At 41.4% G+C, this 17,440-nt stretch overlaps 1 protein-coding gene across 23 annotated transcripts in view; it reads right to left on the bottom strand.

Annotated features, from left to right (window-relative positions):
- Positions 1-6,193: 6,193 nt before the first annotated feature.
- Positions 6,194-17,440, bottom strand: part of SVIL (supervillin) — a 143,546-nt gene continuing 132,299 nt past the window's right edge. For all 23 annotated transcript variants that reach the window (XM_052805445.1, XM_052805469.1, XM_052805338.1 and 20 more), the window contains 9 exons: positions 16,591-16,742; positions 15,282-15,387; positions 14,244-14,451; positions 13,469-13,602; positions 12,631-12,786; positions 12,082-12,225; positions 8,560-8,681; positions 7,588-7,743; positions 6,194-7,461 (listed from right to left, as the gene is read on the bottom strand). In XM_052805445.1, coding sequence (XP_052661405.1) covers positions 7,375-7,461; positions 7,588-7,743; positions 8,560-8,681; positions 12,082-12,225; positions 12,631-12,786; positions 13,469-13,602; positions 14,244-14,451; positions 15,282-15,387; positions 16,591-16,742 — 1,265 coding nt within the window. In that variant the 3' untranslated portion in view covers positions 6,194-7,374. The remainder of the gene's footprint in view (positions 7,462-7,587; positions 7,744-8,559; positions 8,682-12,081; positions 12,226-12,630; positions 12,787-13,468; positions 13,603-14,243; positions 14,452-15,281; positions 15,388-16,590; positions 16,743-17,440) is intronic.

The raw sequence follows: 17,440 nt of genomic DNA, 5'->3' as shown, positions 1-17,440 counted from the left end.
CTATGAACATCAACAAGTGAGGTGTGTTGGATAAGGTGGTATCTTATTTGTCCAACCAATACGGGCTTCTCATAAACCTCACCTTATGGAGTCTTTGCACATATATTAAGGACAAACTGTAGATCTTCTGTGGTATCTACTCCGTCCAAACTGGTACCAAGACCAGTGGTGGTTCCAGAGGATCTTGTCTTCACAGGTCATTCCTGAAGGGCTCCAGCTTGTCCCTCTGTTGCTCAGACTCTGGGCTGTCAAAGTTCGTTCCTGTTGCTGCCCTGTGTAATTTTGGCCAGTCCTTCATGTTACTCCCAGCCTTGAGTCCTACATCTGCTTCTGCAAAGTCAGTCTTGTAAGTCTTTGCTCATCTAGCAGTCATGTGTTGGCAGAACACACGGCTCTATATAAATCAAAAAGCATTGCAAAAATTAAGTCTGTTTTGCTGGAAATTTTGATACTAAAGTAAACCAGAGGCTTCTGGATAAAGTAAAAACCTCAGACTATTTCTGGTAGTTTTCCTTTTGTGGAGTGTGCTACGTTCCTTAGTATTTATTCCACTGGTGTGGTGTGATATGGTGCAGCATGGTTCTGCTTTTGTTCTGCAGCCAAATTTTGAAAATCTTTTCTGAAATAGAGAATCATCTTTCCCAGATCACTAATAAACCACTTGGAAAGAATTGGGGGGAAAATACCCCCCCAACATTAGAGTAAGGCACCAGCAATCGTATTCCTGAAATACAAAAGTTAGAATTGTTAAAAAAAAAAAAAAACCAACATATATTTAGATTGTAAGACTTCACTGAAATGAAGGTAGCAGTCAGAGTTGGAAAAAGAGAAAGCATTAGAACTAGCTGAGATTTTACTTGGAAACTACTTACATAAATGACTTAAGTTCAAAAAAAGCTATAGAAGTGAAATGATAAAATACTGCCTGGGCCCCCGTAAATAAACCAAGCCAAATCAATTACTTTTCTCTCTATAGGTCATGAGCGATTTATAAAGCACAGAGTGAATGAACAGAGGCGCTTTAATAATAAAGTGTTACCACTTCAACAACATTATTATATATAGCATCCAGTTTCTGGAGCTAGGAAGCAGGTGCCTTTCTTCGCAGCAAGTCGCCATTACCAAGAGTAGCGTTCATATAGAGGCTACTATATGTTTAGTGGCAGCATAAAGACGATTAATAGCCCCACACGTAAACAGTTACCAGTTTATACAGCATATTTCTAAATTAAAGGGATTAAATATCAGAGTGCTGCTATCACAGCACAAATGGCTCAGCAATTGCCACTGGAAAACGAGTATGCTGGTTAGCACAGCCTGGAACCCACAGGCTGCAGAGGCGGAGGCTGAGCAAACACCACCCTTTAGGGGAGTGTAACATTGAAGCTGAATAGGTATCAGCTAGTAATATGGAAAATGGGGACACTACAGGTTGCTTTCTTCTGCCTCCCCTTGTTCTTCCAGCAATGCATGTGGTCTAGGACTTTTCTCTGGTTCAGTTACATGGTGAGTAGTTCCATGGACAGGTCCCTGCAGAGGAGGGCGAAGTTTGGGGTGGTTTAGGTAAAGTTTGCAGCCATAGTGTCGGCAGCCACCTAGATAGCCCTTCAAGGCCCCTTCCAGCTTGGTTGGATTGGTAGAGCCACCAAGCGTAGAAATGCATGACTGCAAGGGTTTGCCCGCACAGGACCTGGACTGTGTGCGTGCAGACACGTGTAGCAGAGCCAGGCACCTCAGATGCACATTCAGTAGCTTTTACCATGAATCTCTACAACTGACTCTACCTTCTATTGATGAAGGAAAGTTTTCTTCAAATACCCTGGTGTCTTATTGCAATGAAAGAGCAGAAAACAAAGCTGTTTCTTTTGCATAAATATTGTATCTTTTAGCAACAGAATGTAAGAAATTTGTCCAGTCTGGTCCTTGCTGTGAAAATACATTCCTGTGCTAGTCTAAGGGACTACACTGGGTAGGAGTGACTTACAAAGCTTTATACAAGCAGCACTTTACGGTCTTGCCAAGAGAGCAACTGGTGCTTTCTGCTTTGTCAGTGCATCAGGACTGCAAGTGGACCTCAAGTCATGGGGCTACCCTTACTTATGACTGTGGCTGTAGAAACAGGATGGGGCCATCTTTGCCCCTTGGGCTGCACATCCTTATGGAGAGCACAAGATTTGGCATGAAAGAGTGTGAACTTGTCGTCCCTGCTGCTGATCTGGTGTGCCTGCTGCCTTGGCACTTGGGCACATTGCACCGATTTCCTGAAGAATAAAGGGCAGGGAGCACCCAAAGGCAAAGTAGCCCAGCTACAGGAAAGATGATGGTGTGCACACAGCGTGTGGCGCTCCCTCTTTTTCACCGTTCGTCTGAAATATGCTGCACTTCAGGAGAAGCACAAGCCGGAGATAAAGATTTACTTTGCTTCATCTCCAGAGCGTGCAGCTTCGCAAGCTGGTTAGGGTTGCTTCTTCAGTGGCTCTCCAGCTCTAGAAATAGTTCCCCGCATGACTGGCGCTCAGTCCATGCTGCTCTCGGCCACACCAGAGCACAGAGGAACGTGGAGGAGGGTTGCCCTCCACCAGCTGCACGGCTGGTGAAATACTGCCACTTGGCTGCATACTCCCCCCATCTACCCCCAAGTCTCACAAAACCAAACTGGAAAATCCCCCACGAAACATTCCTGATACAGAGCAGATCCCAGAGCTGCCAAACAGAGAGTTTAAGACCGCCTGTGAGTCACAGAGCAAGTGGGATGCCTTGCAGCTGCCACCTTTGCTAAACTGAGAGACGCTGATTTTGACCTGTGGGCAGGTACCATGTGTGTGAGCAGCGGGTTCCCTCACAGGTAGGGCAGTGGCTGACCAGCACGGTCCCTGGGATTGCCCTCCTGCCTGCCAGCAGGAAGAGCCGCTGCTTCTCCCTTTGCTTTCTGGGACTGGTCATACTTACTGCTCGGGTGTTTGGGCCGTGCCTCTATCTGTGGAGAGGTTTTGCCCTTGTTCACCTCCAAGTTCAGAAGTCAGTGCCCAGAAAAACACTGCTAGCAAGAAGCCAGTACAGCACACATGCTAAGGCTTAACGTGAAGGGAAAAGTATTGTTAAAATATTTTAGCTGTTTTTTGTATTATTATAGGACCAGGATAGTTGGATTAGACAGAGAAAAACTAACACTGTGACAACACTACCCCACAGGTTTTAACAAAACTTAGCTGCAGAGCCAGCATGAATGAGGAAACTGCACTGACTCCCCAGACTGTTCTTCAGCCTGTTTTAGTTACTAACTCACCAGGATAGCAGCAGAAAGAGGAGTTACAGTTAGCAGATCTTCCAGGCGCTCATCTTGCTCCACTGATCAAATCACAGGAAAACAACACAGAATCAGCATTAACCTTACAGGGCATATAAATATGAGATGAGAGGAGGGAGAACCCACCTAGCATTTCAAGCACTGCACTCCAACCTCCTTCATCCCCATCAAAGATTAATTCACACATTCAATTTCAGGAGGAAGGTTAAAAGTGTCCATCTACCCATGGCAGCATCTCAGGCTTGCATGATCAACCCCATGCTGTTGCCCTGTGAGAATCAGAGGGAACCATGTGTCCCCAGAGCCAGTACTGACTGGCTGAGCACGATCCTCACCTCGTGCTCAAAAGGGATTTCCCTACAATATCAACTGTCGGCTCTCAGCATCGTACTGGGAGAGTGCATCAGGTGAACACCGGCCTCACGTGTTTGAACAGTGGCTTGAGTGTACAGGCTGCTTTCTCCTACTTCTGGGCAGCAATGACCTATTGTTGCAAATCTACTTTAGTTTCCACACAAGGGGATGTAGAAAGCAGGCACTTTGAAGAATATTATTATTTGAGCTACTTCTCTTCATCTGCTACTTGGTCCAAAAGGGTTGTTTAGACTGAGAGTTAGTAGCAGAGGCTAGTCAAATGGTTATTCCTGCCACTCCAGTCAAGCAGGGTTAGTGCTGCCCTGTGGGGAGCACATCTCCACCAGCCAAAGCCTCTATCCCAGAGAGCTCTGCAGCATTCAGACTCCACCGCATCAGCCTGCCACTGCCCCCCTCCCACAAAAAGCACCACAGGCTGAGAAGCTTAGAATCAGCTTTCACCGGTTGTGCATGTGGGTCCACAACTCCTGCTCAGCTAAAACCTGTTTGGGAGACTGGTGGGACAGTGGTGGACAGAAACAAGCTCTCCCAAACTGTTAAAGATTAGTTTTATTTTTTTTCCCCCTACCTACCTTCCATTTTCCCTCCTCTTCTGGCTGAAGCATACAGGCTGCAGATTTTTCAGACATAATGTTTTATTTGCTGTTCTGGCATACTAATGTATTCACGTTTCCAGCCCATTTCACTGCTAACAAATCCTTACGTGTGCAGGAATGCTTGTATAATCAGAGAGCAATGTTTTTAAGAGTCAGGATTGAGCAGTTCAAAACCATAGGAGATAAGAATCATGGCTCAAGGCCTGGAAGCTGCGAGATCGACAGAAAATGCAGAATGCCATGTTCAAGGTAATGCCTTTTTCACACAGAGTCTCTGCACCAGATACTTTGCCTTTGAATTCACCCTAAACATTGTGTTCTTGAGGGTCTATTTGAAACAAGCAAACAACACTAGACAAGCCATGCAAACAAACAAACTACCCCCTCCCCATACCCAGACAAAACCTGTTTCAGCTGTATTTCCCATGCAGGGCTATAAAAACAGCTCAAGAAGATTTTAATGGCCCTTTCCAATTTCCAACCTTAAATGGCATTCCCCACAGTAGAGAGGGAAGGTAGCAGAAAAATTAAAGCATAACCCACAGTTCTCTTTGAGGCCTTACACTAACTTGTTTTCTGTTGTCAGCTTCACATTTCAGGAAGGCATTTTGATAAATAACAAGTATATTAAGGACAATAAAATATTATATCTTCTGCAAAACCTTGAAGCTTTCCTAGGCAATGTTATTGGCAAAGCACTTCAGTAGGAAGTTGGGTGCTGCATCCTGGTTCCTGGAACTGGGACACAAGATACCAAATTGTGTAAAAATTATAGGAACTCTGAGAGCTGACAACACTGAATTAAGTTTCACTGCCTGTAGGTCCTCAAGCCGGCTTGTCTTGTCTTTCAGCTGAGATTCTAAAGGCTTTCAGGGTGGGTGGATGTTGCCCTTCAGCAGCACTTGGAGGACTGACAGTGTTTTCAAAAAACAAAACCAAATGATACTACCCTGCCAGAGGGAAAAACAAGGTCAATCATGCTATGCAAATCAGCTCTCTGTTGGAGAGAAAAATCAAAACAGAGGAACCTGCTACCCCCATGGTACAGACTGAACATGAATAAACAAAACTTAATTCCTGGTTGACTTTATCACCAGAGAGGGTGAAAGAGGAAAATATATGGGTGCAAAAATACTTAGATGAGTACAGCAGTGACTTTGGAAATCTCTCAGTGCTTGAAAAATAACCTTGTCACTATAAAGCCCTGCATTTTCAAACTAAGTGTATCCCATGCAGAAGACATAGTTGAGGACCTCTGAGGAACTATCAGACATCTAAACATATTTTTGCTAGAGGCTATGTAAGAAGTATCCTGGCTCTGAATATTGTTGCTACCCTTTTCTTGGGTTATTTCATTTCAGTTTTTGACAGAAACCAGTAATGAAAGGAAATACACCAGTGAGAAAATTCACCTGTAGTATCTCAGGCCAGGTGAATAGTACTTGCATATTTCTAGGTTTTTCGTTTATTTACTTAAAAGCTAGCTTACAACTTATTAACTGATGTGTCTAAACAAGATTAATTTTAACTACGGAGCAATATTTCCTGCAGATCTTGATGAAATCTACACCTCACACATTCAAAGATCCTAATTCCTTTCCCTGGGCCTAGGAGAATGACAAGAGCAGCAACAGGTACCACTGCAGGTGATCACCTTTTTACCGAGGCAGGAGGAGCTCTGAATAGCTGCAGGGCAAAAGGAAATGGAAACTTACGCTGGCAGGAACAAAAATGTGAAATCCACTAGGCTATCAGAGGAGAACCACACAAGTTGTTAACAGAAATGCCAAATGCCTGAAAAACATTTCAAACAATAGCATATTTTTACTCTATTGCTCTATTCAATGTCCTAATTAGCTGAATGAAAACGATTTTGACTCTGGTGCTTACTGAAAGAACAGACACGATGCCATACTCATTTTCAGTTCAAGTTTTACTCCCAATTGCACAAAGGTTGAAAAGATTTTTTTCAAAGTTTGAAAACCAGCATAATAATTTTGGTTGCATGTATAAAACAGGAAAACCCAAAGGATATAGGAGTTGTGTGACTGTTCCAATGTTCAACATTAAAGTGTTGCACATACACTGATTATTTTCTACATTATCTGCTTCTCAAATTGTAACTGTACAACACTTGCAGATATCTGAGGTTAAAATGTTTTGATAAAATACCATGTTATGGAAGGTTTCAGTCACTTACTACAGATTACATTACAAAATAATGACAAGTCAGAGCATTGCTAAGAGTTTATTCAGAAGCTTTTACTTTTGGTTCTCATATCACAAAAGACATGTTTAATGTTTACAACAAGTATTAGAAACTGAGATGTTTTTATTTCTACTATTATAAAAGTAACATAGGAGACCATTCTAAGCCATCTTCAAAATGCAGACCAATCTTTTTTTTTTGTATATAAACTGTACACAAAAAACAAGGCACTATACATTTTTGGATAATAAAGTATAAAGGTCAATTCGCATAGTTTCTCAAGAAATCCATGCTATAAATACAAACGCTTTGTTTGGTTTAGCACCTGAAGCAGCACTGAGAACAATTCATTAACTACTGCAAAGAGAAACTTTTCAGAATGCGTAGGAGATACATATTGGTGGTAGAGCTAATTCAGTACAAGCAACTGCCATCCAGCTACTTTTCTGCAGTTTTGACATGACAGTCTTGAAAGTGAATATATATTGCATTGTTAAATACATACTCGTTCTATGTGTTTATATAAATATAAATTCTTTGTAATCCACAAACTAACAAAATAACACTTTACAAAGAGAACTTCTTCAAAAACAAAAATGGCAAGTATTGTATATAGCCAAAGGACACCTGCAGCAGTAGCTCAAGAAACTACTGTTTCAGTGCATAGGAGAGCAGAGCTTAAAACACATTACCTTTACGAGTCAAAACTGAATTCCATTTCCAAAGAGTTCTCTTGGCCTTTTATAATATTACACACCTCCAGACAGGTAGTCACTAATAACTTCAGATTATTTCTATTTATTCTGTAAATGTGGGGTACAATTCTTCTAAAGGGCATAGAAAGTGAAAACAGACATCCCTTTAGTGCTCACTCCAATAAACACAACTTAGAAAAGTCCTTTTGCCTTCTTCAAATTAACCTGCTTCCAAGATGGCAGTGCATTGTACTCTTCTCTTGTCATCTCTAATGCAACCTGCATTTAAAATGAGAGGATATGCCATTAGTAAAAAAACTTGTAAGTAGCAAAACTGTCACATGACTTCACAGCATGGTTAAGACACACATGCACAGAGTAACAGTGCACCTATTCGCTCCTTACCTCAAAGTCCTCATCTGAAAGATAAATTTCAAGCTTCAGTGGATCGACTCCCTCAGGTAGAGGCCTAGCTAAGAGATCTGCTAATGGATACACTGTTTTACACAGCTTGGCCAGCACATCCTCTACAAGGATTATCTGATTAGAAACATCAGCATCCTATAGGGAGAAAAGGAAAACGGAGAACAGGATCACAATGCTGAAACCACCAACTGTTCCCATTGCAGTCTGCAGATGGCATGGGATCAACCTGCACTGCCTGGCCCACAGAGCACAAAGCTATACATCCAGGTCCGTACATAGGCAAACAGCCCTACCCTACAACAATTTCACAGCTTAAAAAAAGTCTGCACTTAGAAGAAGGACATCCTGTACTCTCCGTTTAAGGCTGAATTCTGTGTTTAGTCATGAAGCCAGCATTTTCCACTAAGGATGGCTGCAGAAGACTTAGAAAACAGAAAATGTCATTTGCCTTGAGATGCGCCTTCACTGAAGGCTTTTAAAGCAGTCACGTGTAATTCGGCTGTGACTCCACTTCCCAGGTGGGTAAGTCAATGCTGAAGCTCTTGGAGCCAGCTGATCCTTTGCAGGGCATTTTGCTCCCCTGCACGTTGAGCCTGGAGAACAGACCAGAACCGCATGTTGCTGCCTGTTTCACATGATCAAAACAGTTGTTCTGCTAAACTCTAGCACATCTCTTTCTAAGAGATGATTCAGATAACACTTTCCTCCTGTTCTTAACAAAAAAAAAGAATGTGAGAAGTTACATGAAAAAACAACCAGGAATGCCTCTAATATCCACACTTCCAGTTGGAATTTAGCTATGTTATTTTTTTCCTGTGCAGACTCCTGAACTGTACTTTCCAAGTTCATCCTCTGGATTTTGGGGATGACGGCACAAACAAGAAATGTTACTGACAACACAAGACATAATTACTAGCAACAGGAAACAGTCTGGGCAATGAAAAGATTTACCATTTCTGTGATCTCTGCGATGTCTTCCCTGTGTTCCCAACTTGGGAACATATTAGTGAAGGTCAGAGGCTCTAGGCCAGCATGAATTAGATAGGATTTTGGGGGCTTCTTTACATTTTTTCCTAAAAACAGTCAAACAAAAAAAAGAGAGAAATTGCAAATGGTACCATATTTTGCAATGTCATCCACTATCCAAAGCTACCTCATGAGCATGTTTAGTTGATTCTTTCCTGAAAAGCTGAAGTAATTTAAGGCAGTAGGAATAAATTTCACCAGGATTTTTTTTTAATATAGTATGGCACCTTTTAACATATTTTTCAGTATTCTTAAATCTGCCTTTTACTGTATCTGACCACAAAGATCAAACCATGTATACTGAAAATCCCCCACAGTTACTTCCTAACCCAATGTATTTCTTATCTTACAAAAATAGAGTTAGAATAAAGTAAAGCAGAGTGTGATGGTCTGAAATTAGCCAAATTCACGTAAATGAAACCTGGTATGCTCAGCCAAAGTGTCCTGCCAGCAGCAAATAAAGCTTAAGCTTGGAGGCTTAAGGGAGAATGTTTAAACTGTTCTTAACTTGGGATACTGAGGTCAAACACAATCATTTTGTTATTACAAATTCAAAGGAGTGGGATCTGAAAGTTAACAGAGGTATTGCAATAGCTGGATGGTAATTACTGATGATTTTCAAAGACAGTCCTGCCTCTTTAAAACATGTATGTGTACACACTATATAGGACATGGACATAAACCTTCTCTTCCACATATTTTCACTGTGGTTTATTTCTTCGTTCTACCATGAACAATTCAACAAGCACTTAAAAACATTGCATTTAAAAAATGTGTGAATCTGCTTTAGTTGCACTGCTCCACTCTCAGTAATTCAGCCAAGAAATAAAAGGAGAGTGGCATTTGCTAATGTTCCAGTATAGGCAAGATGAATTTGTATGTAAATGGAAAAACATTTTCATTGCATGAACTCTGCACTCAGCACAAGCTGATCTCCTCACTAAAAATCACTGAAGGGCAAACCAGATTCTTCCCTCTCCTAGTGGTCTGCAGGTCAGCTCTCCACACTGCTGATTTAGCAGATAAAACCACAGAAAAACTTTTAAGACATTTTGATGAGTTAAAGAAGATTTATGCACAAGGAGAACTGCTAGGTATATTCAAGGGATATCCAGAGTTGCTAATTAATCTCTTTCATACCATCATGTAGTTAAACACTGCAAGCCAGGAAAAGAAAAAAAAAAGGGGGGGGGGGGTGAGTGGGAAAGGGGGAGAAGGACATAGATGAGGAAAGAAATAGAGAGAGATAAGTAAGAGAAAAGTGTTTTAATGCTTCTGATCACTCAACTATATTCTGGTAGTCAAAATAATTGCAGCAGCATCGGTATCTCCTGAAATACAGTTTCTTCACCTTGATAAGTAACAACACATAAGAGCTAGTCAGCCCTGACAGCTTGATGCAATGAATTTTTGAAGGGGTTGACAGAATCCCAGATCATGAAAGTGACAGACCACCAGAACAGCATAGTTTGAACAGTAGGAAACTGCTAAAGAAGTTCACATTAGCTTTGGCATAGAAATAGTACAAGTAGAATTGGTCTTTAACAGTAAAAAACTTGTTCTGTACCTATCCAACCATACAGCCCAAAGCTCTTGAGAACTACCCCATGGCAAAGAGGATAAAGCCACAACTGCTGCAAAGTCATGGCCAGAGGTAAAGAAGTGAGCACCCAGCAAAAAAACTTGTCCTATGATACATATGCTAAAGTTCAGACCCCTGAGGAGTCACCGAAGAGCTTTCCACCATGCATCAAACTCAGATGCAGCAAATTCAATCCAGTGCAGAAGGTATTAATCACTTTTCCCATCATCGAACTTCATGAAGTTCAAGAAATCTGGAAAAGTATCCAAACCTCAGCATGTGTATCTGATTCCATCTCTCCTGGGTCCAGAAAATATGATTTTCCATTACCAGAGGATTACCACTGCATCAGCAACACTGAGACCAGGATCTCACTTCTATCTCTCTCGCTAGCCTGCTGAGCAACTCTGGGCACTTCTTTGCATGGGGCTCAGTTCCTCTATGCTGACATTCACTTCTGCTGTGAAGCACACTGTATGAAATGATTTCAAAGAAGTGCACCTTATCACTCCTTCTGACTTGGGAAAACTGGGGGTGGTGGAGAACAAGTAACTGGCCTTTTCTTTAGGAATTCAGCAGTCGCTGCCCAAGACTCTTCCAATTACTGCCCTGTCTTTAGCACCCCATTCCTAAACAAATGCTGCTATTGGGCAGTGCCAGGGACACCAGAGGATGAACCACAGAGCAACACCGCAGTCCGATGAAGGTCACGTTTCAGTGCCTCCAGTACTGGTTTTCAGCTGTCTCCTGCCAGATGTTACCACCTCCCATCAGTGACATGAGACGACTGAGTAGAATCACAACACGTGCGCCTCCTCCTATTCAACCTGCAGATTGGGAAGGAAAGACTGGCTTATCCTCATAAGGGTGGAATCCAAGAAGGGTATCGCTTTCCCTCTTCAAATACACAAATATATATGGGAGAAGATGACAGTTACCACCAGCTGTGTCACAAGTTGTGAAGTTTATTTGCTACAGAAGAGATCAGTGGCATCATGAGGTCTCAAGGTCTCTAAGTGATCAGGCTTTGCTTGCAAGAGGACATAGTTTGCATCAGTTAAGCTGTAGTGACTTATTCACAGTGGGAAACTGTTCTGAACTAACAGAACACGGCTGTTACTTATGCCCTCTTTCCTGGATGGTAACCCCACACCTTTCTTTATTCATCCTTCATCAGAAGATGCAAGGTCTGTTCCCAGCCTCACATAACCTTAGATAAAGTGAGAAGAAAGCATTACGGTGTCTCAAGGAAACTCTACTAGCGCAGAAAATAATCTGGTCAGTGTGCTCTTACATGATCATCAATTGCAGCTAGAATCACTGCACACTGACTGGTAATAACTGTTTTCTAAAAATGAGTAGAGAGCCTCAGCTCTGTGCTCCAGCATTTCCAATGGCCGCCTGTTTCTGTGTGAGACTTGTTCTTGATCTTCAAAGTCTTTCCACCTTCCCCACTAAATCAAAACCCAGTTACATCAGCAAACAGTATCTTCGTTCAGTCTTTGGATATACAGAAGCTTATGAAATCTAAGAGGACCTGGACAGAAAGCATTCAGGTTTAAGAGGCTGTGTTCTCAGAATTCACTTTTAGGGATCTGATGTCTGAACTATTTTCCCACAGTGGGGGCACAGAAGAGAAATAAAGCCTTTCCTCTGAGAACTGAGTCAGCAGAGTATCTTTGCAATTTGGGAACAATACCATTACTAGACAAATGGTTTGCTAAGAAAGAGTGGAGAATGTATCTTCAAATACGCTGATGTTTATCAATAGCATTGTGGGAGCACCTGAGTACCTTTCAACTCAGGACAGCAAGGCATGGAAAGGCATGACACACTCAGAACAGCCAGGCACAGCCATCTGTTACCTTTGCAGTACCGGAGCACTGTCTCCATGGCGCATTTCCTGTCTGTAGCCCACCTGATTCGAGCTGATCCAGCAGTTTTGTTTTCCACTGGCCACCAGCCTTGCCACAGGTACACTTCATGGTGATTGTCAACAAGGAACAGTGCTACACAGCCAAAAAAATAACAAATCCATCATCAGCCACTTATTAGTTCTCAGAATCCCCTAAACAACCCCAGTCTTACATGCTTGTTCAGCATCAGGACAGGATCATTTCAAAGCTTACCAATCCCTTTTGTTATTCATCCAGCTGAACCTCAGCTGAACTCAGGTTCTCTGATACAAACAATGTATTTTTATAGCAATCTTTTGGGATACATGTATGTTTGATTAGTTCTCAGCATCTTTACCACAAAAAAATTACTGTTAGTGTTTAATGCAGTATAAGCATCACATGCACACATTTTCCTGTGATAAAGCAAGTTAAAAGTGATTACAGTTACTGAATCACTGCCCAATGCAGGATACTGTTATCTGTTTTCTTGTTACTTAAGTATTTTAAAGCATATACCTGGCTGTGGGGCAGTGTAAAGATCCTCTTGCAAGAATGGCATGGAATTGATGACAGCAGGGTCTCTTGAAGGGTAAACGTACTCAGTGGCTGAGAATTCTCCTGATGAACTACTGAGGCTGAACAGGCGGGGGGTGAAATTAAACTTTCCAGGATCTTTAAAGAACAAAAATTAAGATTTCCAACAGAAAATGCCAGAGGTGAATGTAAAAAATAAAAATAAAAAAAAAAAAAAAATCAACTTTCAGAGTGACTGTAAATTCTCTGGTTTTTGAAAAATAAAGATGACCAGATGTCTTAGGGGACTAGCAACAGCTGTGAATAACTTGAGCTACAAGGCTGGCTGCCATCAGTTTGAATCTGATCCTGGCTAGTTACTATCAGCCATTTCATAACGGGCTGTTTTGCAGCTTGAGTGAAGCAAGCCCATCTCAGAGTTTACTTTTTAACTGACACATTTTCCACTTGGTAAATCAATCCCCCTGCTACCTTTGTTGGCAGTTTCAAAGCAAAGACTGGACAAGAATGTGTGCAGAACTGCCTCCTAAATCCTGTCAGAAGAGAAGCAAAATGTGTTGGTAACAGTGTTAACTATTGCTCTGTGCTGCATGAATACAGAAGGGCTGCAGAAGGGGGAGAGAACAAAATGAAACACTTAGTTTTCCAGCACTTTCCTTCCAGAACAGCATTACTTAACTCAGTAGATTTTTTGGAAGCATCTCTCTGAAGTGATCATCTCAACTACCAAGATGTTCTTCAAAAGCTTTACATTAAATCTCACAATACCGTAGACCAGTAAAGTAAAATGTGAGTGCCAAATCCAGGAATGCAGGTCTACCTTGCAACATGCAATCATAGGCCTTTCGATCTCTCCTTCCTAATGCGTCCCAGAATCCCAAGGGCTCTGATCCTTCATCACATTCATGTATCGTCACCTTGCTGCTGCTGTGCAGCCCTGCCTCCAGCGGACATCTACAAAACACAAAGAGAGTGAACCCAGCTTTCCTGCCCCGAACACAGCTAACACAAACCTGCTGGGCACTTGCATTATTAGAACCCAAAAGCACCCTACAGGCTTGTTGCACACTTCATGTGAACATAGGCTTTTTGAAAATGATGACAAAAATTATCAATAAACAAGATATGGAATTTCAGCAACCATTCTCATACCATTTCTGATCACATACCTAGAGCGGAGGAGATGCTCGCATGAGCTCTCAGTACGGATTCTCACTGCCTGTTTTTGTAACTACTGCTGTCCTCCTCACATGCTTTCCCAAACACATTTCCTCTTCCTTATTTACAAGGCTTGATTCTAATCCTCCTATCAACTGGGATTTAGTTTGCTATTCAGATATTGAGCATCTCCCTCCAAATGGAGACCATTTGTTTTGCAACTGTAATTAGTACATTAGGAAGAGTAAGTGCATTTGACCTTAAAGTGATTACAGAACATGTGTTTTCCCCACTCCATCGAATCAACTACCCATCATTCCCCTTCCTTACCAAGCGTGCACATGCTGCAGTTGTACTCAGAGGACAGCTTTAGTTATTTCAACTTTTCTTTGAGGCAGACTATTTTAACAGCTCCAAAATATAGATCAGACACTCACTGTTCTTTTATTTTATTGGCTGCTGTTCTTCCTACATCCTTGGTGTGAGATTGTGCTTTGCAGCCATGCCACAGGTAGATAAGAGCTTTATTTATATTGAGGACAATCATGGATGTCCGGGAACGCAGGCTGCTGCAGTGACATGCTACTTCAAGTAAGTTTCCTTCATTGGGAACTTCTCCTCGCACACAATATAGCCTCCAGTCACCTGGAGCAGACAGGAACAGTGCAGTAGTATTATACAGTCAGTCACATGGGGTTGAAAATTCAAGACCTCTGCTCTGGAACAGCTGTTCTCATACTGGATGAATTTCACCTATCGCATGCCTATATTGTCACAGAATAAACTAGCCAAGCATCAGGTTTGGCTAACACTACTCGAGAAACTCTGTTGCAGAAAAGATACGTTCTGAAACCTTGCTACAAAAGTACAAGTATTAAGAGCTGAAGAGCTTAACAGAGCAGGAGAGACAAGTTTCTGCTCTGTTTCATACAGGAAAAAAAGGGAAACAAATACAGTAGTCCTTCTATTCAACTTCTCTTCCCCTGTGCACCTTAGGCGCAGGAGATCACATTCAGATGCAAACTGGAACATGTCCAAGCTACACCTGCATTGAAATTCTCCCACCTCAACTGCAGCATACAAGGAATATGTTGCAAAAAGTAACGAATGGGTAACAAAACCTTAGAGTTCTCCTTGGAGCAGGAGAACTGCTCATAAAAATACTCCTTTGCCCAGACTGTGTAGAAAAGAACATATTTTAAAGCAAATGAGCACATTGCTTAATTAAAAAACAACTAGAACAATTTATATGCATATCAATACAATAAAGTCAGCTTGCTCTAGGGTGACAAAATCCATGCTATGCTCAAAGAAGAAACAAACTACCTTGAAACAAAGCATTGCAAAGCTGTCTCATGGATTTCATGGCATTCATTTCCCTTTTCTACAGAGTATGGTAAGTTGAGACTAAATTCAAAGCCCTTCACAATAGATACAAAAGGATTTGCGGGCAGAAGCTCTTAATAGTAATTTACTTTGTGCATTTTCTTCTTCCTCTTCCCTTCTGCCAGCATGCACGATCATCCCTCCTTGGAAGCACTGCAGGAAGCATGGCGGTTCTTTCCCTTGAAGCACTTGTACCTGGAAATTGAAAGCACCACTCTTCATTAAAAAAATGAAGCAAGTATACAGACTCGGGAAAACTAATCTCTATGGATTATTAAAAATTATATAGTTATGGCCACCCACGAAGATGGCTTTCATTCTACTTTACAACTGCTGACTATTGTTTAAATTACCATATATATCAGCATGCAATGGATTTCGTATGTTACCGGCATCTTAAAAGAAACCTCTAGCGGAATCCAACAATCAAGTGTTTTAGAGGATAAGGAATACCAAATAAACTCTAATTTAAATTAGTTTAACCATTATTTGAATTCTTTACAGGACTGGGCCATCTTGCCTTATATTCTTTGAAACTATTATGGAGATAATGTAGGAACTAAAGTAGGTTCAAAATTTGCTGTAAAACTGGTTTATATGACAACATGCATGTTCTTTGCTCATTAAACATTGCATTGTGATTATGAAACCGATATAGCTAATTGCTAAATTAGGTATGTTGCACAGAATACCACACTCTGGATCAAGTGTATTTACATATCTCCTCTATGAACTCCTGTCTTACTGGTCACTTCTACGCTGCTGTTAAAAAACTAATTACAGCATTATCAAGGTACAGAAACTAACTTTAAGCCTCCAGTCTTGTATGCTGGTAGCAGTCAAGCCACAACAAAGCCCAACTTCAGCTAAAGACAAAGCAAGCTAGCCTGTCCTCTGTTTGAGCTTCAAACTAGCTGAATCTGCAGTTGATAGAATCTCTGCAAAACAAGGCAATCTAATATGTAATTACAGAGTAAACAAATTGAAAATTTCCAATGTATTTTCATGCCTTGGCCTGGCAGAAAGTGCTTCTCCTGTTCTCAGCACTAGGAAGACAGTCCTGTTATCTGAACATGTACTTGAAGTGAAGGCACAAATTTATTTAACTGTGCTTCACCTATTCCTGCAGGGAGAGAAGAGAAGACATTCTTCTTCAGCCATTCTCAGAAATTTCATCTTTAGAAGCAGGATTTAGGAATGACAATCCATAAAGGAGCTTATCTGTCTCTGGAAGTTGGTATAAAGCCAAAAGTAATTTTGAGGTCTAGTAATTTGTACTGTCAAGAACACCTTTACAGAAAGAGAGGAGGCAAAAAAGATAATTCGCATTTACCACTGGTGGCTACTTGGGCAGGCAAGTCTTACCAGGACTGCCACCTAGGTCTGCAGGAAGCTCACCTGTGCTCCTCTCTCTTCATCAAGTTCCACTGTCATCAGCGCTGATGTCCCTTTCTCACTCACTGTGGAGTGCCTTCCTTGCCAAAAGAAATACACGCATTTCTCTTTTCCAAGAGCCCTTACTTGTTGCTCTCCTTTTTGCCTGCTTCCAACTGCAAAACAGAAAGCACATGCTGAAAAAAGTACTCTGGCTATAGGTTTAAACAGCACGTGGTTTAATCTCATCTGCCAGCTCAGCACTAGCCCATCCAGAACAGGAAAGATAAAATGTCCAACTGGAGGAACATTACGTCTCCAAGCCAGTAACATCCCCCTAGTTGGCATTGTCTCATCAGGTGGATGTAAGCCCACAGAGAGAGATGCCTGTGTTGGCCAGAGAAAGAGATGTAGAAAGAACTGGTACTATCTGGAGAAAAATAACTGACATCACTTGAGCCAATTTGCATGTGAAATGGTACATCCAGTCATATTACCAGAAGAGTGCATTATGGCTCATTTTCCACATTACACACTGTTCTTTGGCAGCAGGAGAGTAGCTGGCTGGAACAATACTGGAAACAGCAACAGTTGAGAAAGCTACAGGCATAAAAGAAAAGTCTTTCTTGGTAAAGTGATATTAGAAAGGAAAACTACAGAACAAAAGAACACCAAAGCAGTATTTTGCAGTCATAAAAAAGTTAGGATTAGGTAAGATTTATTTATTTATTTAAATTAACTCAGTATTTCGTATTGGTCTGGAAAGTGGGTTAGCAGCAACTTTTTTTTTTTTTTTAAAAAGGATCAGTATTTAGTTGTTACGATAAGTGAGTAATGTTTACAGCAAGTGAAGTTGAACAATACAATCAGTTAT

The sequence above is a fragment of the Harpia harpyja genome, chromosome 1 (assembly GCF_026419915.1).
Source record: "Harpia harpyja isolate bHarHar1 chromosome 1, bHarHar1 primary haplotype, whole genome shotgun sequence".
NCBI lineage: Eukaryota > Metazoa > Chordata > Aves > Accipitriformes > Accipitridae > Harpia > Harpia harpyja.
The sequence above is the reverse complement of the archived record's forward strand: the minus strand, read 5'-3'. Positions and strand labels throughout refer to the sequence as shown.